General features: G+C 40.1%; 1 protein-coding gene across 3 annotated transcripts in view; it reads left to right on the forward strand.

Annotated features, from left to right (window-relative positions):
• Window positions 1–19,159, forward strand: part of SLC25A12 (solute carrier family 25 member 12) — a 113,194-nt gene that overhangs the window by 26,534 nt on the left and 67,501 nt on the right. For 2 of the 3 annotated variants that reach the window (XM_017862360.1, XM_017862359.1), the window contains exon 4: window positions 10,055–10,170. In XM_017862360.1, coding sequence (XP_017717849.1) covers window positions 10,055–10,170 — 116 coding nt within the window. Of the gene's footprint in view, window positions 1–10,054; window positions 10,171–17,580; window positions 17,685–19,159 lie in introns of all 3 variants that reach the window. The other variant, XM_017862361.1, reaches the window with a different exon arrangement.

The raw sequence follows: 19,159 nt of genomic DNA on the forward strand, positions 1-19,159 counted from the left end.
TTTCTTTTTTTGAGATGGAGCCTTGTTCTGTTGCCCCGGCTGGAGTACAGTGGCGTGATCTCAGCTCACTGCAACCTCCACCTCCTGGGTTCAAGTGATTCTCCTGCCTCAGACCCCAAGTAGCTGGGATTACAGGCATGCGCCGCCACACCTGGCTGATTTTTGTATTTTTAGGAGAGACAGGGTTTCACCGTGTTGGCCAGACTGATCTCGAACTCCTGACCTCAAATGATCTGCCTGCCCTGGCCTCCCAAACTGCTGGGATTAGAGGTGTGAGCTACCATGCCCAGCCTTTAAAAAATGATATATACTAGTTGTATAATTAAACTATGTATTTTATTCAAAGTTTATAAAAATGGTGTTATTTACTGTGATTATCAAGGATACAGACAATTCTTTTTTTTGAAAAAATATTTCACGGGAAAAGCCACATTTTATGTTGAATAATCTGAGCAGAATGAGTTCCAAATAACCAAGTATATTTCTTTCATTCATTCAATAGATATTGAGTGCCTACTATGCCTCAGGTACTGTTCTTCGTGCTGGGATTATTAATATATCAGTGAAAAAGCCACAAAATGATAATAAGTGAATTATGGTTTGTTAGAAGGCTATAAGTACTATGATGAAAAATAAATTAGGGGAGAGTTTAGGGAGTGATATTTAGTCATTTATCTCTCTGTTTATTTGGCAAACATTAATTGAATAGCCATTGTTTGTCAGGCACTGTTGGGCCTTACAAATACAAACATAAATTAAATGAGGCTTCTGGCCTTCAAAAGAAGGTACTAGCTTAGTGAGAAAGAAAATGACTAAACGAATGAGGTGCTGTCATAGCTATATGAGAGGTGTAGAGGTAACCCAAGAAAGCATGGTTAACTGTTTTGTGTGGTCAGGACAGCATCACAGAAGAGGTGATACTTGAGCGAAATCTGGCAGGATGAGTACAAGCTTGTTAGTAGTTGGATAAGTAGGGACAAGAATTCCAGGAAAGGGAACAGGAATGGCATGAAACATTAAGGGGCACGTGTGTGTGCGCACGCGTGTGTGCGCATTAGTGAATGGCAATGGAGGAGAGTTGTGTTGCAAGTACTTTGATGTGGCTGTGGCGTGGCATTGCCTTGTTGCTGGGGGAAATGTAGTTGGAGTGGCTGAAGGCTTTTGACTCTGTCCTGCAGGTATTTTTGGCCTGCTAGCGTGTGGGTGTGCGAAAACACAGAAATAACAAGGGGCATCTTGCTAGAGTGTCAGTTTACTCAACTAAGGGGAGAAAAGCAATCATTATTTGTATTAAAATCATATATGGCTGTATTATGGAGTGAATGTAATACTTGCATGAATTAGATAAAGAAAATTTTGGCTTGTTATGGCAGTTTCAATCTACATCTCCAGGCCTCCAGGGCCTAGGCTCTTTCTCCTTCCTGTTGAGGTGCTTATGTGACAACCTTTGAAAACTAGGCAGTAAGTAGTCTAAAAATTATTTCCATTGCCACAGATGTAAACAGATTTTAGAAATGGTAGGTTGGAATGGGACAAGACTCATATGCAATAGAATCAATTTAGGTGGCTATTGTAATAGTTAAAGTAGAAAGATTGGTGTCTAAGTTCTTTGAGTTCAGGATTAGTAATGTATTCAGTTTTATTGTCCCATAGAACCTTGCACAGTGTGTGAAATTTACTATGTGTTCAATAAATGTTTGTTTTGGAAAGATTTTATATCATTTATAAATGGCAGGTATTGGGGAACTTGTATACATTTTAGTTCTACTCAAAATATATCAGCTGATAAATCACTGTGGATCATTCAATCATAGGATCTTTCAACAGTGATTAGACAATAAAGCATATGAAAATTAATTATACCTATCAGAATTCCTTCTTCAAAATTAATAAAGGTAACATATATTTAGCTCTTTTAGAAATTATCAGAGTATTTATTATTAATAATCTGGTCTAAGACCTGATTTCAGAATATCCATATATTTTCAGATGTTTCCTTTTGTGACTGTCTGCTCTATTCTGTCTCAGTAGTGTATCTTCTTTGAGGCTTCATATGGTTCTCCTAGGTTGAGTTGCATTGTTAAAGTAGGACATTTTCTTTTCTTTTCTCTCTTTCTTTTGTCGGAGACGGAGTCTCACTCTAACACCCGGGCTGGAGTGCAGTGGTGTGATCTCAGCTCACTGCAACCTCTGCCTTCTGGGTTCAAGTGATTCTCCTGCCTCAGCCTCCCAAGTTGCTGGGATTATAGGTGCATGCCACCATGCCTGGCTAATTTTTGTATTTTTAGTAGAGATGAGGTTTCACCATTTGGCCAGGCTTGTCTCGAACTACTGACCTTGTGATCCGTCTGCCTCGACCTCCCAAAGAGCTGCGATTACAGGCATGAGCCACTGCACCCAGCCCATTTTTCTTCTTATAATCATCTTTTTAAAAAGATATTCTCTGCTGAGTGCAGTTGCTCACACCTGTAATCTCAGCACTTTGGGAGGCTGATGTGGGAGGATCGCTTGAGGCCAGGAGTTTGAGACCAGCTTGGACAACATGGTGAAACCCCATCTCTACAAAATTAAAGAAAAAAATTAGCCAAGTATGGTGGCGTGTGCCTGTAGCCTTAGCTACTTGGGAGAATGAGGCAGGAGGATTGATTGAGCCCAAGTGTTTGTGGCTGCTGTGAGCTATAACTGAGTCACTGCACTCCAGCCTGAGGGACAAAATGTGACTCTGTCTTAACAAAAAAGAAAAAAGATATTCTCTTTTCTCCCTCTTTCTGTTTTGTACCCCTTAACCCAGGGCAGTGATGAAATACTAGAATAGCTTACTTGGTACATTGTTTCCTGCCCCAAAATGTGTTCCTTGGTTCTATGGTAGTTTTTTGATGATGAGTCCTATAGATATGTTACGTGAAATGGCAACATATAATATTGCTTATAACCACTCAAGACCAAGTCTGAATAAGTGGAACTAGTATAGACAAGTTCAAGTGATTTGGTTGAGTGTGTGAGAAAAGCTGGTCTAGGAGTGGTTGAAACATGCTCTTTTGTGCTCTGCAATCCTTCCCCCATGTTTTCTAGGATGTTAACTGTTCCTTCTCTCTTGTTCCACATCTCCTTTCCCCCACTAGATAGTAAAATAAGTAGGAATGTTTGGATATGGGTGCTTGCTGTAGAAAGCCGTGTAACATACAATACAGCATTATATATTATAAATAGCACAATCAGTTGTCTAAAAGTAAAAGCCGGTAGCCAAGTATTATTTGTGGGATTGTGGCTTAAATTTTGAAGTTCTGGTATATAATGAAAAGCAAAATGATTTTATGCATTTAATACAGATCTCAGAGAGTGTAATTGTGTGATCTAATCTAAAATATTTAGACAGTTGCTTGCTCGAAATTGTAACTTGTAGAACCATAGTTTCTATATTTAGTCCTAGTCAGAATTTTATCTGGAGGTTCTGTTCTCCTGTGATGTAGAAAACTAGTTTTCTTTTCTACTAGTTTTTCCCCCAAGTGTTTTCCTTTATGTTACACAGGCATATAGAGAAACTTTTTATGCAGAAATCTTGATTGTTTTAAAAATTGTAAAATTAACATATTAATATTTTGTCATTTTATTAGTTCCTATTTACTAAATTGAAAAGGGGCTTCGTAGAAAATTTTAAAAAAACACACCAAATTCAGAAAATATATTTTCAAAGTTATAAAATGAATACGTGTTCTTTCTAAAATGTCAGACAATGGGGTAATATGGTAAAAGTGAAAGTACCTCCTTATCCCCATTACAAGAAAAACGAATAGAGTGTGAACTAATCAGTAGTTTCTTCACTCAACAGTTAGTAGCTTGTGGTTTGCATATGTTCTATTAAAGTCTTGATTGGGCTCTTCTAGCAATAAAGGAATTCATGGCAGGATAAAGGGAAAAGGAGCCTTAAAAATATTCTGGAGCCAGGCATGGTGGTTTACGCCTATGATCCCAGCACTTTGGGAGGCCAAGGCAGGAGGATCTCCTGGGGCTAGGAGTTCAAAACTAACCTGGGTAACATAGCAAAACCCCATCTATACAAAAACATTTAAAAATTAACCGAGCATCATAGTGCTTGTCTGTAGTCCCAGCTACTCAGAAGGCTGAAACAGGAGGATCACTTGAACCCAGGAGTTCCAGGTTCCAGTGAGCTCTGATTGCGCCATTGCTCTCGAGCTGGGAGACAGATTGAGACCTTGTTTCTTAAAATAAATAAATAAATAAATAAATAAATAAATAAAATAAAATTCTGAAACATGCTTGCTTTAAGCATTGCAGACTTTCTTGTTTTCAGAAAAATATTGTTGCATTGTAATGCAGTAAGTATATAATGACTGTGGGCTTAAAATAGAGGAGAGTATCAGAGAGACTGTCAAGTGGCCAGTTTTTCTCTCATTCCTCCCAACATTTTATTATGAAAATTTTCAAGTTTTCCAAAGCATTCCAAGAAAAGTTGAAAGATTTTATAGTTGAACACCCATATTCTACCCACCTAGACCTCACCACATAAGAATTATATTTTCTATTATTTTATTATTAGTTATTCATTATTATTATTATTATTTTGAGACAGGGTCCCACTCTGTTGCTCAGGCTGGAATGCAGTGGCGTGATCATGGCTTACTGCAGCCTTGACCTCCTGAGCTCAAATGATCCTCCTACCTCAGCCTCCCAAATAGTTGGGACCACAGGTGCCTGCCTCATGCACAGCTAATTTTATTTATTTTGGTATTTTTTGTAGAGATAGGGTCTTTCTATGTTGCTTAGGCTGGTCTTGAACTTTTGGGCTTAAGCAGTCCTCCTCCCTTGACCTTCCGAAGTGCTGGGATTACAGGCATGAGCCACTGCAGCTGGCCAGATTCTACTATTAACATCTAACTATTCTTGCTTTTCATATATCCATCCATCCCTCTGTCCTTCATCAGTCCATCTTATTTTTTTATACATTTCAGAGTAAAGTGCAGACATTGATACAGTTCTTAAATATTTTAGCATGCACATTATTTACTAGTGTTTAATATATGTTTTGAGGGTTTTTTGTTGTTGTTGTTTGTTTTGAGACAGAGTGTGTCTCTGTCACCCAGGCTGGAGTGTAGTGGTACGATCTCGGCTCCCTGAAACCTCCGCCTCCCGGGTTCAAGCAATTCTCGTACCTCAGCCACCCAAATGGCTGGGATTACAGGCATGCGCCGCTATGCCAGGCTAATTTTCTTTGTATTTTAGTAGAGACGGGGTTTCACCATGTTGGCCAGGTTGGTCTCCTGACCTCAAGTGATCACCCGCCTCAGCCTCCCAAAGTGCTGGGATTACAGGTGTGAGTCACCATGCCCAGCTTTTGAGTGTTTTCTTTAAATGTAAGACTCACACACAGTAAGAAAATGTGAATCTCAAAGGTGTATTTGCTGAACTTTGACAAATGTACACACCTAGGTAACCTCAAGTGACTTTTTTTAATCGTGTTAAAATATACGTAACATTTACCATTTTAATCATTTCTAAGTGGACAGTTCAGTGGCTTTAAGTACATTCACATTGTTATGCAACTATTATCGTATCCAAGGCCAGGCGCAGTAGCTCATGGCTGTAATCCCAGGACTTTGGGAGGCCGGGGTGGGCGGATCACCTGAGGTTAGGAGTTCAAAATCTGCCATGGTTAACATGGTGAAACCCCGTTTCTACTAAAATACAAAATTAGCTGGGTGTGGTGGCATGCACCTGTAATCCCAGCTACTGGGGAGGCTGAGGCAGGAGAATCGCCTGAACCCAGGAGGCGGAGGCGGAGGTTGCAGTGAGCCGAGATCGTGCCATTGCACTCCAGCTTGGGCAACAAGAGCAAAACTCCGTCTCAAAAAAAAAAAAAAATTATCATATCCATTTGCAGAACGTTTTTATCATTCCATACTGAAACCCCATACCCATTACATAATGACTTCTCATTCTCTTTCCTTCCACTCCAACCAGCCTCTGATAACCAGTACTCCACTTCTTATTGCTGCTATTTTAGCTACCTCACATATGTGGAATAATGCAATATTTGTCCTTTTGTGTCTGCCCTATTTCACTTAGCATAATGTTTTCAAGGCACATCTATGTTGTAGCATATGTCAGAATTTCATTCCTTTTAAGGCTGAATAATGTACTCAGTTGCTTTATTTTTTATTTATTTATTTTTTAGAGATAGAGTCTCACTCTGTCACCCAGGCTGAAGTGCAGTGGCACAATCGCAGCTCATTGCAGCCTTGAACTTGTCGGCCCAAGTGATCCTCTTGCCTTAGCCGCCTGAGTAACTAGGACTACAGGCATGTGTCACCATAACAGGCTGATTTTGACTAATTTTAAGTTGTTGGTGCGTTTGTGTATTTTCATGATACATCTGAATATATATCTCATGTGATACAGATCTGAATATATCTGAAGGTAACTGAGTGTTTTTTTTTTTTTATTTTTTTGAGACGGAGTCTCGCTCTATCGCCCAGGCTGGAGTGCAGTGGCTGGATCTCAGCTCACTGCAAGCTCCGCCTCCCGGGTTTACGCCATTCTCCTGCCTCAGCCTCCCGAGTAGCTGGGACTACAGGCGCCCGCCACCTCGCCCGGCTAGTTTTTTGTATTTTTTAGTAGAGACGGGGTTTCACGGTGTTAGCCAGGATGGTCTCGATCTCCTGACCTCGTGATCCACCCGTCTCGGCCTCCCAAAGTGCTGGGATTACAGGCTTGAGCCACCGCGCCCGGCCGGTAACTAAGTTTTGAGGAATGGCTGAGTATTACCCCAATAGCTTCTTACAATAATGGTCTGCTTACTAATGCCAGATACCCTTTCTGGTTTTCAATTATAATTTTAAAATTGGGAGAGGGTTAGGAGATAATACAGTAATGGAAGAATACCAAATTGAAGGCAGGAGTTAGGAGTCTTCAGGTAGCCTCACTGATTTGCTGAATGTCTTTGAGGAAGATCATTTAAGGTTTGCCTTTCTAAGGGTCCTTCTGGCTCAAAAGTTGCGTGAATATATGATTTGCCTTTTGAATATGCTGGCAGACAAAATGTAGATAATTTAGTAAATTCCATAGACTTTCTATTTTAAACAAAGGGCTACTTAATTGGAAACCTATGTGACAGGAGTCTCAAATCCACAAGGACAGTGTGGTCTGTAGATATATGACTGATGAGCCCTGTTTGGTTGCTTTTCTGAAGGAAAAAGACTGCTTGTCTTCAAGGGGCTGGTGCTACTTGGGACCAGAAACCTAGTGTTGTTTACACTTGCAGTTTATCAAAATAAACCAGAAAAAATTGAGTATATATGGGAAATCTTGTGATTTCTTAATGTCAACTAATGCAACTAAAAAATAGTACTTTTCATGCCAAAGAAAACACATCTTTGGACCAAATTCAGTCTGCCAGCTAATAGTTTGTGACCTTTGCTAGTTAAGGAAGAAGTTTTTGGCCTCTTCTCATAAATATAGAAGGTTTTATATTTTATATTGGTTTTACTACTGAGCATGAAATTTGTTTTAAAGCTACATATTCTGTGTTTCAGGGTAGGTGTATTTTTTATGTCTTGATGCTATTTTGTAAAACCAATATGTTATGCCTTTTTAAAGAAAACCCATAATCAGCCTATTTTTTATTTTAAAAATTATTGGCCAGTCTGTTTTTTTCTTCCTCAAACAGAAATCACATGAAAGATATACTATAGAAAATCCTTGTGTCAATTAACACATTTTGAAATATATAGAATAATTAACACTGGACAATCAAGGAAAGATGAGTTTCATAGGAAAATACTTCATTGAAGACCAGTATGCAGATCTGTGTGCATATGAGACACATTTTTATAATGCTGTTACTTGGACAGTCACTACTAATGAGCAGCAAGATGGTATGGAATCTTTGTAGCAAGCTTGCTGTGAAAGATCTAGCATATGCTGGCTCTGTAAGGTCACTGAAGGCAATTTCTGTGTAGTTTTGACCACTGGTTAATTTTATAACCTTGAGTATGATAGGACACGTTAAGTTCTAGAAACCCAACGTATGAGTTTCTCCCACTTTTTGTTAAGTTTTGTTTTGTTTTGAAATGGGTCTCACTCTGTTACCCAGGCTGGAGCACAATGGCTATTCACAGGCACCAGCATTGCATGCTACAGCCTTGAACTCTTGGGCTCAAGTGATCCTTATGCCTCATCCTTCTGAGTAGCTGGAACTACAGGTGCAGGACATTGCACCTGGCTCCCACCGTTTTTGCTTTCGTTTTCCTTTTAACATTTTATTTTAAAAAATTAAAAAAAATTTTTTTGAAACAGGGTCTGGCTCTGTTACCCAGGCTAGAGTACAGTGGCATGATCTCAGCTCACTGCAACCTCTGCCTCCTGGGCTTAAACTGCCCTCCCACTTCAGCCTCCAAGTAGTTGGCACTACAGGTGCACACCACCACGGCTGGCTAATTTTTGTATTTTTTGTAGAGATGGGGTTTCACCATATTGCCTAGGCTGCTCTTGAACTCCTGAGCTCAAGTGATCTGCCCGCCTCGGCCTCCCAAAGTGCTGGGATTACAGGCGTGAGCCACTGTGCCCTACCTCTAAACGTTTTATTTTAGTTTAATTAATTTATTTGCTGAAACAGAGTCTGATCTGTCACCCAGGCTGGAGTACAGTGGCATGATCTTGGCTTATTACAGCCTCTACTTCCTGGGCTCAAGCAATCCTTCCACCTCAGCCTCCTGAATTGTTGGGATTACAGGTGTGTGCCACCATGCCCAGCTAATTTTTTATTTTTACTTTTTGTAGAGATGGAGTCTCCCTATGTTGCCCAGGTTGGTTTTAAACTCCTGTACTCAAGCAGTCCTCCTGCCTCATCCTCCCAAAGTGCTGGGATTACAGATGTGAGCTTCTGTGCCTGGCCAAAATTTTTATTAGTAATATTTCAAACATGTATAACACAGAGAATAATGTAAGTTCACCTGCTTTTAATCATTACCCAAATAATTATTTGTTTTTTTATATCTCCATCTCTTCTCCATCCTCTTGATTATTTTGAAGTAAATTCTAGATGACGTATTTCATTTGCAAGTGTCTCACTGTGTCTTCTCTAAAACATAAGAATGCTTAACAACAACCAAAAAAACCTCCTAAAAACATTGATTTCTTAATATCATCAAGCATTTGCATTATGTTGGTATTTCCATTTCCCAAATTGTCTTATAAATTAAATTTAAAAACTTTTTTTTTTTTTTTTTTACTTTGTTTAAATTGGAATCCAAATAAGGATGTGTATTGTGATTCATTGTTATATCTGTTAGGTCTTTTAAGATTGAGATTCCCTGTGCCTCAGCAGCACATATAATAAAATTGGAATGATACAGAGATTAGCATGGCCCCTTAAAAAAAGAAGAATCCTCTTCATAGCTTCATTAAAAGTTATTTTTCAGCAACTATGGAATGTTTCTTCTGTCATTTCCTACAGTCTGCATTTATGTGGTGGTGGTGAATATGTTCCTTTGTTCGTTGTATTTTCTGTAAATCAATGACTAGTTGTAGAGCAGTGGCTCTCAGCAGGGGTGATTTTGCTCTCCAGGGGATATTTGGCAATGTCTGGAGACATTTTTGCTGGTCACACTGGTCACAACTTGGGGATGCTATTGGCCTCTAGTGGATAGAGGCCAGGGTTGCTGCTAAACGTGCTACAAAGCACAGGAAACCTGCACAGCAAATAATTATCTAACTTAAAATGTCAACAGTACTGAGGTTGAGAAACTGATCCAGAGACTTGATCAGATTCAGGTTTAATTATATTTTGCCTGGTTCTCTCTCTTTTCATGATGTTAGGAGCTATTGATTATTGCCCAGTTTCATTAATTTGCTAGGGACTTACAAAAGTGTAATATTCTAATTCTCCCTTCCTTATCTGACGTACCTCTATAAAAAGAAACTACCCTTTATCAATTAATTGGTTACCCTGAGCTACAGTTCATATAGTAAAGGCAGATTAAATGCCTGATGCTTTCCCTTTCTTCACCAGCCAATGACATTTTATATTTTATTCCAGGTTGATCTCCTATCAAGAGTTTTTGGCATTTGAATCTGTTTTATGTGCTCCAGATTCCATGTTCATAGTGGCTTTCCAGTTGTTTGACAAGAGTGGAAATGGAGAGGTGACATTTGGTAAGGGAAAAAGAAGATTATAAGTGATAAGTTAATGATGCTGGTCCAGTCTTCAATTGCTAAATCTAGTAACTAAACATAGATTACTGCTTATTTAGGACCTGATCCACAATTGAGTTTCCTAAAAGGATTTATGCAGATAAAGATGGCTTTATTTTTTCAAAGCATTAAACTGTTGCCAAAGATGAGAAAGTGTAGGAATGCTGTTGCTTTAGCTCATTGAGTCACTGACACTTTCACATTCCTAAAATAAATGGTGTAAGATTTTCTTGTCCTGGGCCAGCCTGGGCAAAATTCCTCACGAGGTAGATTTTGAACAACTTGAAACAATTTTCTCATTCTTTAAGTGATTTTTAGATAGGGAGTTTAGAGCTTCTCTTGTAGCATCCTTGGAAAATTGCTGCTATGTCATTGTAACACCAAGAATGGAACTGAAGGAGTATATCAAGGCAAAATTAGTGTTCTCTGAACCTGAATTTTAGATTTCAGTTTTAGGAAAGAGGCTAGAATATTAAAATTGCCATCTGACTTGGATGTAGAAATTTATTTAAATCCTCTAGTAGACGCATAATCTAACACACTGTTGATGTTTCACAGGTGTATACACTAGGATTTTTATTTGTAACTATGTATTAAAGACACTTTTTTACAGAAATTAGTATATGTTTAGTAAAAGTATTGGCTAATTTTTCTTGGAACAATTTTTTAAATAAAACCAGGTAGTAGTTCAAGGACCTTGAGTACTGTCCCCACCTTTTAAAATATTTGAATTGTTTTGTTGTGGCAAAAAACACGTAAGATAAAATTTACTATCTTAACCATTTTAAATGTACAGTTTAGTAGTATTAAGTATATTCACATTGTTGTGAAAGAGATCTTCAGAAATTTTTCATCTTGCAAAATTAAACTTAAGCCCCCTTTTATAGTGTGAATTGGCATGGATATTTGTAGAAATACCCTTGAAAAATCAGACTTTCCCTGAGCTGTGGCACTAAACACTTATTCAATCAGAAGGACCAGTAGTGCCTTGACTGTAATTTTGGTGGACACATTTTCTAGCTTGGCATTGATTGTTTTCTTCTTCCTTCTGCCCATTGACTCAACTATCTTCTGTATGAGAAGACTTTCCAAGAAAATGCTATGCAGAGTTTTTGTTTTGTTTTGTTTTTGTTTGTTTGTTTGTTTGTTTGTTTTGAGACGGAGTCTTGCTCTGTCGCCCAGGCTGGATTGCAGTGGCGTGAACTTGGCTCACTGCAACCTCTGCCTCCCGGGTTCAAGTGATTCTCCTGCCTCAGCCTCCCAAGTGGCTGGGATTACAGGCATGTGTCACCATGCCCAGCTAATTTTTGTATTCTTAGTAGAGACGGGGTTTTACCATGTGGGCCAGGCTAGTCTCGAACTCTTGACCTCATGATCCGCCTGTCTCGGCCTACCAAAGTGCTGAGATTACAGTCCTGAGCTACCGCGCCTGGCCCGCTATGCAGAGTTATTTAGATTTTTGCATATAAATCTTGGCATCCTCCTCCTTTGGAGCAAGCTTCAGCCATCTTGCCTCCTGAAGAATGTTGACTTTCCTCAGAAACACCTAGGTTCTGTGGTTAAAGGCACAAAACCTCCATCATCTCATTCAGCATTAACCATGTACTACTAGTAATGCTGCGTTTTCTATTTTCAGTAGGTATCACACATGCTCACATATCTCACAAATGTGATGCAGAAATGCTTGGAAAATAACTTGATTCAGATATCTGAGTTAGTGAGAGTGCCCTGTGCTTATATCCTGTGTGCATTAAGAATTAGATCTCACAATCAAATTCTAATTTTTGTCCCTCTACCTTAATATCATGGTTCTTTGTGTCTCCTCCATTTAATTACTTTTCCTAATTTCTATTATTATAAAATTAGTAACTCAAGTCACTTCATCCAACAGACTGTCAAGACCAACTTAATAATAAAGACACATGCCATTGTTGATAAACAGATTAAAATGAGTGTAGGAAGTAGCTAAGTTTATATATGCCTTATTTAATGTAAATGAAAGCTTGTAGTTATTAGATCTCAACTTTAGTTAGTTTTTTTTTTTTTTTTTTGGAGGTGGAGCCTCACTCTGTTACCCAGGCTGGAATGCAGTGGCGCTATCTTGGCTCACTACACCCTTTGCCTCCTGGGTTTAAGCGATTCTCCTGCTTCAGCTTCCCAAGTACCTGGGATTACAGGTGCCCGTCACCATGCCTGGCTAATTTTTGTATTTTTAGTAGAGATGGGGCTTCACCCATGTTGGTCAGGCTGGCCAGTCTCAAACTCCTGACCTCAGGTGATCTACCCACCTCGGTCTCCCAAAGTGCTGAAATTACAGATGTGAGCCACTGTGCCCAGCCAACTTTAGCTTTTTATAGGTCTTCTGTTTTTCTTTCAGACTATTATTTATGAGTTAGAATTTTTAGAAATATAGTTAGGATTAAACACAAATCAGTTTTAGTTTTTATAGTACCGGGTATAAACTGAAGAACATATCAGCCCTCAAGAATCTTGCTTTCATTCTTTTCCTCCATAATCTAGAGACAGGAATATTATTATGGAATAAGAAAAAGATGAAGCCAGGTACGGTGGTGCATACCTGTAGTCTCAGCTCCCAAAGGAGTGATTTCAGCTCCTTGGGAGACTGAAATGGGAGGATCTCTTGAGCCCAGAGTTTGAGGCCAGCTTGCACAACATAGTGATACCCAGTCTCTAAAAATTAAAAAAAAATTTTTTTAAGCTGTACCCTGTTTCTGTTCTGGGTTCCCTGGCTAGCTGGTTGGCTCTCTTGATGGTGCTCACCTATTTCCTAAGGACTTTGACCATTTTACCTTCTGTCCCTGCCTTCCTAGTTTTAAGGATCCACTTTGAGACAAATTTTCTTAAGTAGAATGAGAGAAATAATAAAAGAAAGTTTCCTTTCATATTTTAAGAAGAAAATATTGAAATCTTGTTAAATGCCATTTAACAAGATTTCTAGGGACTGCTTATTTCAAGCCATATTCAAGACTACAGAATTTCTACATAAGGAAATAATTAACTTGGAGTTTATTTTTATAGGATTTTGGATCTGGGGTAAAGGTCAGTTTTCATGTTTGTACCCACTTAATAAAATGAATTGTGCTTATGTATTTATAGGCACATGTTTAGGTAAATGGAAATTTTAGATCAATTCTAAATAGAGTTAAATCCTTTTCCACCAAATGGCCTTCTGTTTTCTAGTTTGGAGCTATTTATAGTTTTCTCTTATGCACATGAGAGAAAGTTGGAAGACAATATTAGATGCAAGGTGTAAGGAAGGGGAGAAAACCTGTTATGCCATCAGCATCTCTTCTAGACTATGATGATAATGTTATCTCTGTACTTCCTGTATATTCTCATTTATGCTTTTTTTAGATATGATTTTATACTCATCAAATTATATACTTAAACTGTGCATCTTTGCAAGTATTTATATAAGTAGTAATATTGAACATTTACTTGAGTGCTTATATGAGGTTTTTTGTTGTTAAAGATACCTCTGCTCTGGGGAGAAGCCTTAGATTGAGGCCTTGGAAATCCGTTTCAGAATGTGAAAGCTCAGGAAAGGGTTCTGGAGTTTTTTTAAGAGTGAATAAAATATTAGTTAATTGTTTCCTCTTTGATGTTTCTTTAATAAAACTTCTAATGCATGCTGTGGATAATTACTTAATGGCTTGTATATCTGTTACTGCCAGGTGGCATGAGCCTTGTAGAGGCCATTGCATGACTGTTGTGTGCTAGCTACAGTGTAAGTTTGCCTTGGTCTCACCATTATCCACAAGTGTACTGGAGATCCTGTTCAGTACTATTAGATTCAGGTAACCTAGATAAGCAGTTATACTACATTGTGTTGTCAGTAGCTGCCGTGCATTGAAAATCCAAGTTAAAAAAAAGGCCGGGTGCGGTGGCTCATGTCTGTAATCCCAGCAGTTTGGGAGGCCAAGGTGGGCAGACTACTTGAGCCCAAGAGTTCCAGATCAGCACGGGTGACATAGTGAAACCCCATCTCTACTAAAAACACAAAAATTAGCCGGGCGTGGTGGCGCATGCCTGTAGTCCCAGCTACTCGGGAGGCTGAGGCAGGAGGATAGCTTGAGCCTGGAAAGTAGAGGTTGCAATGAGTTGAGATTGTGCCATTACACTCTAGCCTAGGGGACCAGAGTGAAACCCTGTCTCAAATTTTAAAAAAAGGCCTGTTGCCTTACTAAAGATTTAATCTTTTTTTTTTTTTAAAGGGGCCAGGTGCGGTGGCTCACGCCTGTAATCCCAGCACTTTGGGAGGCCAAGGTGGGCAGATCACAAGGTCAGGAGTTTGAGACCAGCCTGGCCAACATGGTGAAACCCCGTCTCTACCAAAATAAAAATTAGCCAGGCGTGGTGGTGGGTGCCTGTAATCCCAGCTACGTGGGAGGCTGAGGCAGGAAAGTAGCTTGCAGCCGGAAGCCGGAGGTTGCAGTGAGCTGAGATTGTGCCACTGCACTCCAGCCTGGGTGAAAGAGTGCAACTCTGTCTCCAAAAAAAAAACAAAAACAAACAAAAAATCCACAACAAACTGTTGTCTATTTACTAATAAAATGAGTATGAAACATGTTATATGTTCTGAGTTCTCTATTAAAATCAACATTGTGTTCCAAATTTGGTGTTTGCCTAGGGATGGACACTCTTCAAAGTAAGTTTTTCCATGGACACATCCTCACCCTCTTACTGAAGAAACCTCAGAAAGCAGAGATTCCTTTAAATGTAGTACTATGTTTGACCGTTAATACATATAGCAAATAAAAATGTGTTCCATTTCTGCCCCTGAAATAGGCTGTTTTTCCCTGAAGGAGAGAATAAATTGGGGTGGGTTAGGCACAACCTCTGTTATTATTTTAAGGAGCCAGGAGATGGAAGTGTAGTTATGAAAAATGTACCCTTTCTTACTGGAAGCAAAGCTATAGACATGGTATAATATGAAATTCTGTGGTGGCCAGGTGCAGTGGCTCACGCCTGTAATCCCAGCACTTTGGGAGGCTGAGGTAGGAGGATCACCTGAGGTCAGGAGTTCAAGACCAGCCTGGCTGGGCTGGGTGCAGTGGCTCATGCCTGTAATCCCAGCACTTTGGGAGGCTGAGGCAAGCGGATCACAAGATCAAGAGTTTGAGACCAGCCTGGCCAATATGGTGAAACCCCATCTCTACTAAAAATACAAAAAAATTAGCCAGGCATGGTGGTGTATGCCTGTAATCCTAGCTACTTGGGAGGCTGAGGCAGGAGAATTGTTTGAACCCAGGAGGCGGAGGTTGCAGTGAGCCGAGATCAGGCCACTGCACTGCAGCCCAGGCGACATAGCAAGATTCCGTCTCAAAAAAAAAAAAACAAAAAACAAAAAACCCAGCATCGCCAACATGGTGAAACCCTGTCTCTAGCAAAAATACGAAAATTAGCTGAGCGTGGTGGCATGCACCTGTAATCTCAGCTACTTGGGAGGCTGAGGCAGGAGAATTGCTTGAATCTGGGAGGCAGAGGCTGTAGTGAGCCAAGATCATGCCACTGCATTCCACCCTGGGTGACACAGTGAGACTCTGTCTAAAAAAAATAAAGGAATTCTATGGTGGCCAGGCATGGTGGCTCATGCCTGTAATCCCAGTACTTTGTGAGGCCAAGGCAGGAGGATCACTTGATGCCAGGAGTTCAAGACCAGCCTGGGCAACATGGTGAAACCCTGTCTTTACTAAAAATACAAAAAAATTAGCCAGTTATGGTGGTGTGCCCCTATAACCCCAGCTACTTGGGAGGCTGAGGTGGGATAATCTCTTGAACTCGGAGGCAGAGGTTGCAGTGAGCCAAGATCACACCACTGGGCCGGGCGCAGTGGCTCACGCCTGTAATCCCAGCACTTTGGGAGGCCAAGGTGGGCGGATCATGAGGTCAGGAGATCGAGACCATCCTGGCTAATAGGGTGAAACCCCGTCTGTACTAAAAATACAAAAAAATTAGCCAGGCGTGGTGGCGGACGCCTGTAGTCCCAGCTGCTTGGGAGGCTGAGGCAGGAGAATGGCATGAACCTGGGAGGCTGAGGTTACAGTGAGCCGAGATTGTGCCACTACACTCCAGCCTGGGCGACAGAGCAAAACTCTGTCTCAAAAAAAAAAAAAAAGATGACACCACTGACTTCAGCCTGCATGACAGAGAAAGACTTTCATAAAAAGAAATGAAAATTCTATGATAATAAATATGTACTTTAATTTGGTAAGAAGTAGAGCTTCACCTGAGTATTCAGATTAAATCAGGAAGAATTTTGATATTTTTTTTCTTTGTGTTGTTTTGGATATTGCAGAGAAGTTTTTTGGGTACTTTTTGCTTTTTTTTTTAGTACTCAAGGCTATTAGAGTAGCTTAAGAGTTCAAGGTTAAAAAAAGATGGATTGTTATTAGTTTTTATGCTATTTGATGATAGACTGTTGAAGCATCTAGCTTCAATAATAATAGTATGAATGTATGTATTTATTTTGAGACAGAGTCTTGCTGTGTCGCCCGGGGTGGAGTGCAGTGGTGTGATCTTGGCTCACTGCAACCTCCACCTCCCGGGTTCTAGTGATCCTCCTGCCTCAGCTTCCCGTGTAGCTGGACTGCAGGCATGTGCCACCACGCCCGACTAATTTTTTGTATTTTTAGTAGAGACAGGGTTTCACCATGTTGGCCAAGCTGATCTCAAACTTCTAACCTCAGGTGATCCCCCTGCCTTGGCCTCCCAAAGTGCTGGGATTACAGGCGTGAGCCACCATGCCCAACCGATAGATAGTCTTTAAATATGAACTCATCTTTCCTGAGAAATAGACCTTTACATATATTTGACAGCAGGACTACTCTATTGACTATGCAGTAGTCCCTTCTAGAGGTAGGTAAAGGGCTAATAGAAATACTTTCTCTCAGAGAAACAGGAGGTCATTCAGAAAACTAATGACCATCTGAGAGTAGAACCCAGAAGTCTGGGACTGAGTCTGCATGCCATGTTGGTTGGGACTTCCTCTACAAGTTCCTGTTGTTGGTCTTTTTGTTGTTGTTGTTTGTTTTCCTTTGTTTTCTTTTTTGGCTCCCAGTTGTGCCTCCTCTTTCCTCCCAATTTTTCCTTCACTGAAAACTTACTTCCACAAAGATATTCACCATTCATGGTGGGAGTCCTAAAAACCTCTCTGACTTCACTTTAAGAACTGTGCAGGTGAAACTCAGCTACTGAGGAACTATTCCCCCTGACAATAAGAATGTTTGGTCTCAAGCCTATAAGTTGGTTGTAGTGGCTCCTGCTGGGCTGGAATCCTTGGAATAAGGATGTCATTGGGCTGATGGTAGGTGGGCTGTGTCACAGGGCTGATGGCTTGTATACCTACAGGAGGAGTTCTCTGGCCACACCGTTGGTACAGCAGCTCCTTCCAGGCTCATTCATGGAACAGGCATGGTGGCAGTCTTGGAGAAGAGTGCCAGCCCCGGTCAGAGGTAATTTTGTACTGCAGAAAGGTGAACAAGACCAGTAGGAGGTGCCCATAAGAACCAGGGGAGGGATGAGGGTGGATGAGATGGGGAGACACAGTATGGGCTGCTGGGGAAATTAAAACCTCTGTTAAGACATATTTACATAATATATATGATTTAATGTGTATTTCATCTAGTCCAATCATCATAAGTGACTGATACAGCTAAACTGACTAATGTTACACATCTGTGAACATTTTTACTTAATCACAGTTGTCACCATTACCTGCTCTCCTGAAAAATCATTGTGCTCCTCTCCTTTGAGCAAAGAGAACATAATGACAGGCTACTTTTGTATCTGGCCCCAGTTCCCTTTTCAATGGAAGTATAAACCATCCCTTTCATAAGCCCATGCTCTGCAGGAAGTGAAAAAGTTGTCTATTGTTCTCTATATGTCAGAAAACTAATGGATTCCTGGTTCTCTTAGCTATGCCAACCTAGTATAAAATACTATATCGTGATTTTGCTGCCAATAAGTTGTGACTGTCATTTCCCTTTCTTCCAGGCCAGAACTATGCTACAGAAATAGCATTCTTAAACATGGCAAAAAAGATCCTTGTTTGCCACTGGAAAGATGGGATTCTCTCTGGGGGTGGGTGGAACTTGCTGTGCAGTTTCAGTTAGATGTATTTGATGTATTTGAGACTATTGGTGTTCCCTTTCATGTCATGCAGGATCTGATAAAGCTGGGTAACATAAAAACACCAGTTGTTTGAGTTATTACCTCATACAAGTATAAGCTCTCCAGTTCTGGAGCTTTTATATAATTTTATTTATCACATTCTGATAAAAGTAAAGTGGCAATTTATGAATTGGACTTGAAAACAATAGTTTTAGTAATTATGTCTGTGTATCTGAATCAGCCTCAGGCACTTGGTAGTAGAAACAATAATAACAGAAGAGAAGTAGAACACATTTCCAGAAGTGCCAAAGTAGGTTTGTAATCTTACTAGTTCTAGTAATTATAGTAGTCCATGATGTGGCTTTAAAAAACCCTAAAAGTATCAGGGTAAATAAACTACAGCATGTAATAGTGATCATAACAAAACCGTATACAAAACTCTCAAGTGACCACTTTGGGAGAAGTAGAAAATGTCCAAATACTCATGGAAAATGACACTTCTGTATTTGGGGAGATCACTATGACTAATTTAGTCCATCATTTTGATTGTTTCAGAGACATTCTTTTTTTTTTTTTTTTTTTTTTTTTTTTTTTTTTTTTGAGACGGAGTCTTGCTCTGCCGCCCAGGCTGGAGTGCAGTGGCCGGATCTCAGCTCACTGCAAGCTCCGCCTCCCGGGTTCACGCCATTCTCCTGTCTCAGCCTCCCGAGTAGCTGGGACTACAGGCGCCCGCCTCGTCGCCCGGCTAGTTTTTTGTATTTTTTAGTAGAGACGGGGTTTCACCGTATTAGCCAGGATGGTCTCGATCTCCTGACCT

This window comes from Rhinopithecus bieti, unplaced genomic scaffold (genome assembly GCF_001698545.2).
Source record: "Rhinopithecus bieti isolate Rb0 unplaced genomic scaffold, ASM169854v2 scaffold_63316, whole genome shotgun sequence".
NCBI classification, from domain to species: Eukaryota; Metazoa; Chordata; class Mammalia; order Primates; family Cercopithecidae; genus Rhinopithecus; species Rhinopithecus bieti.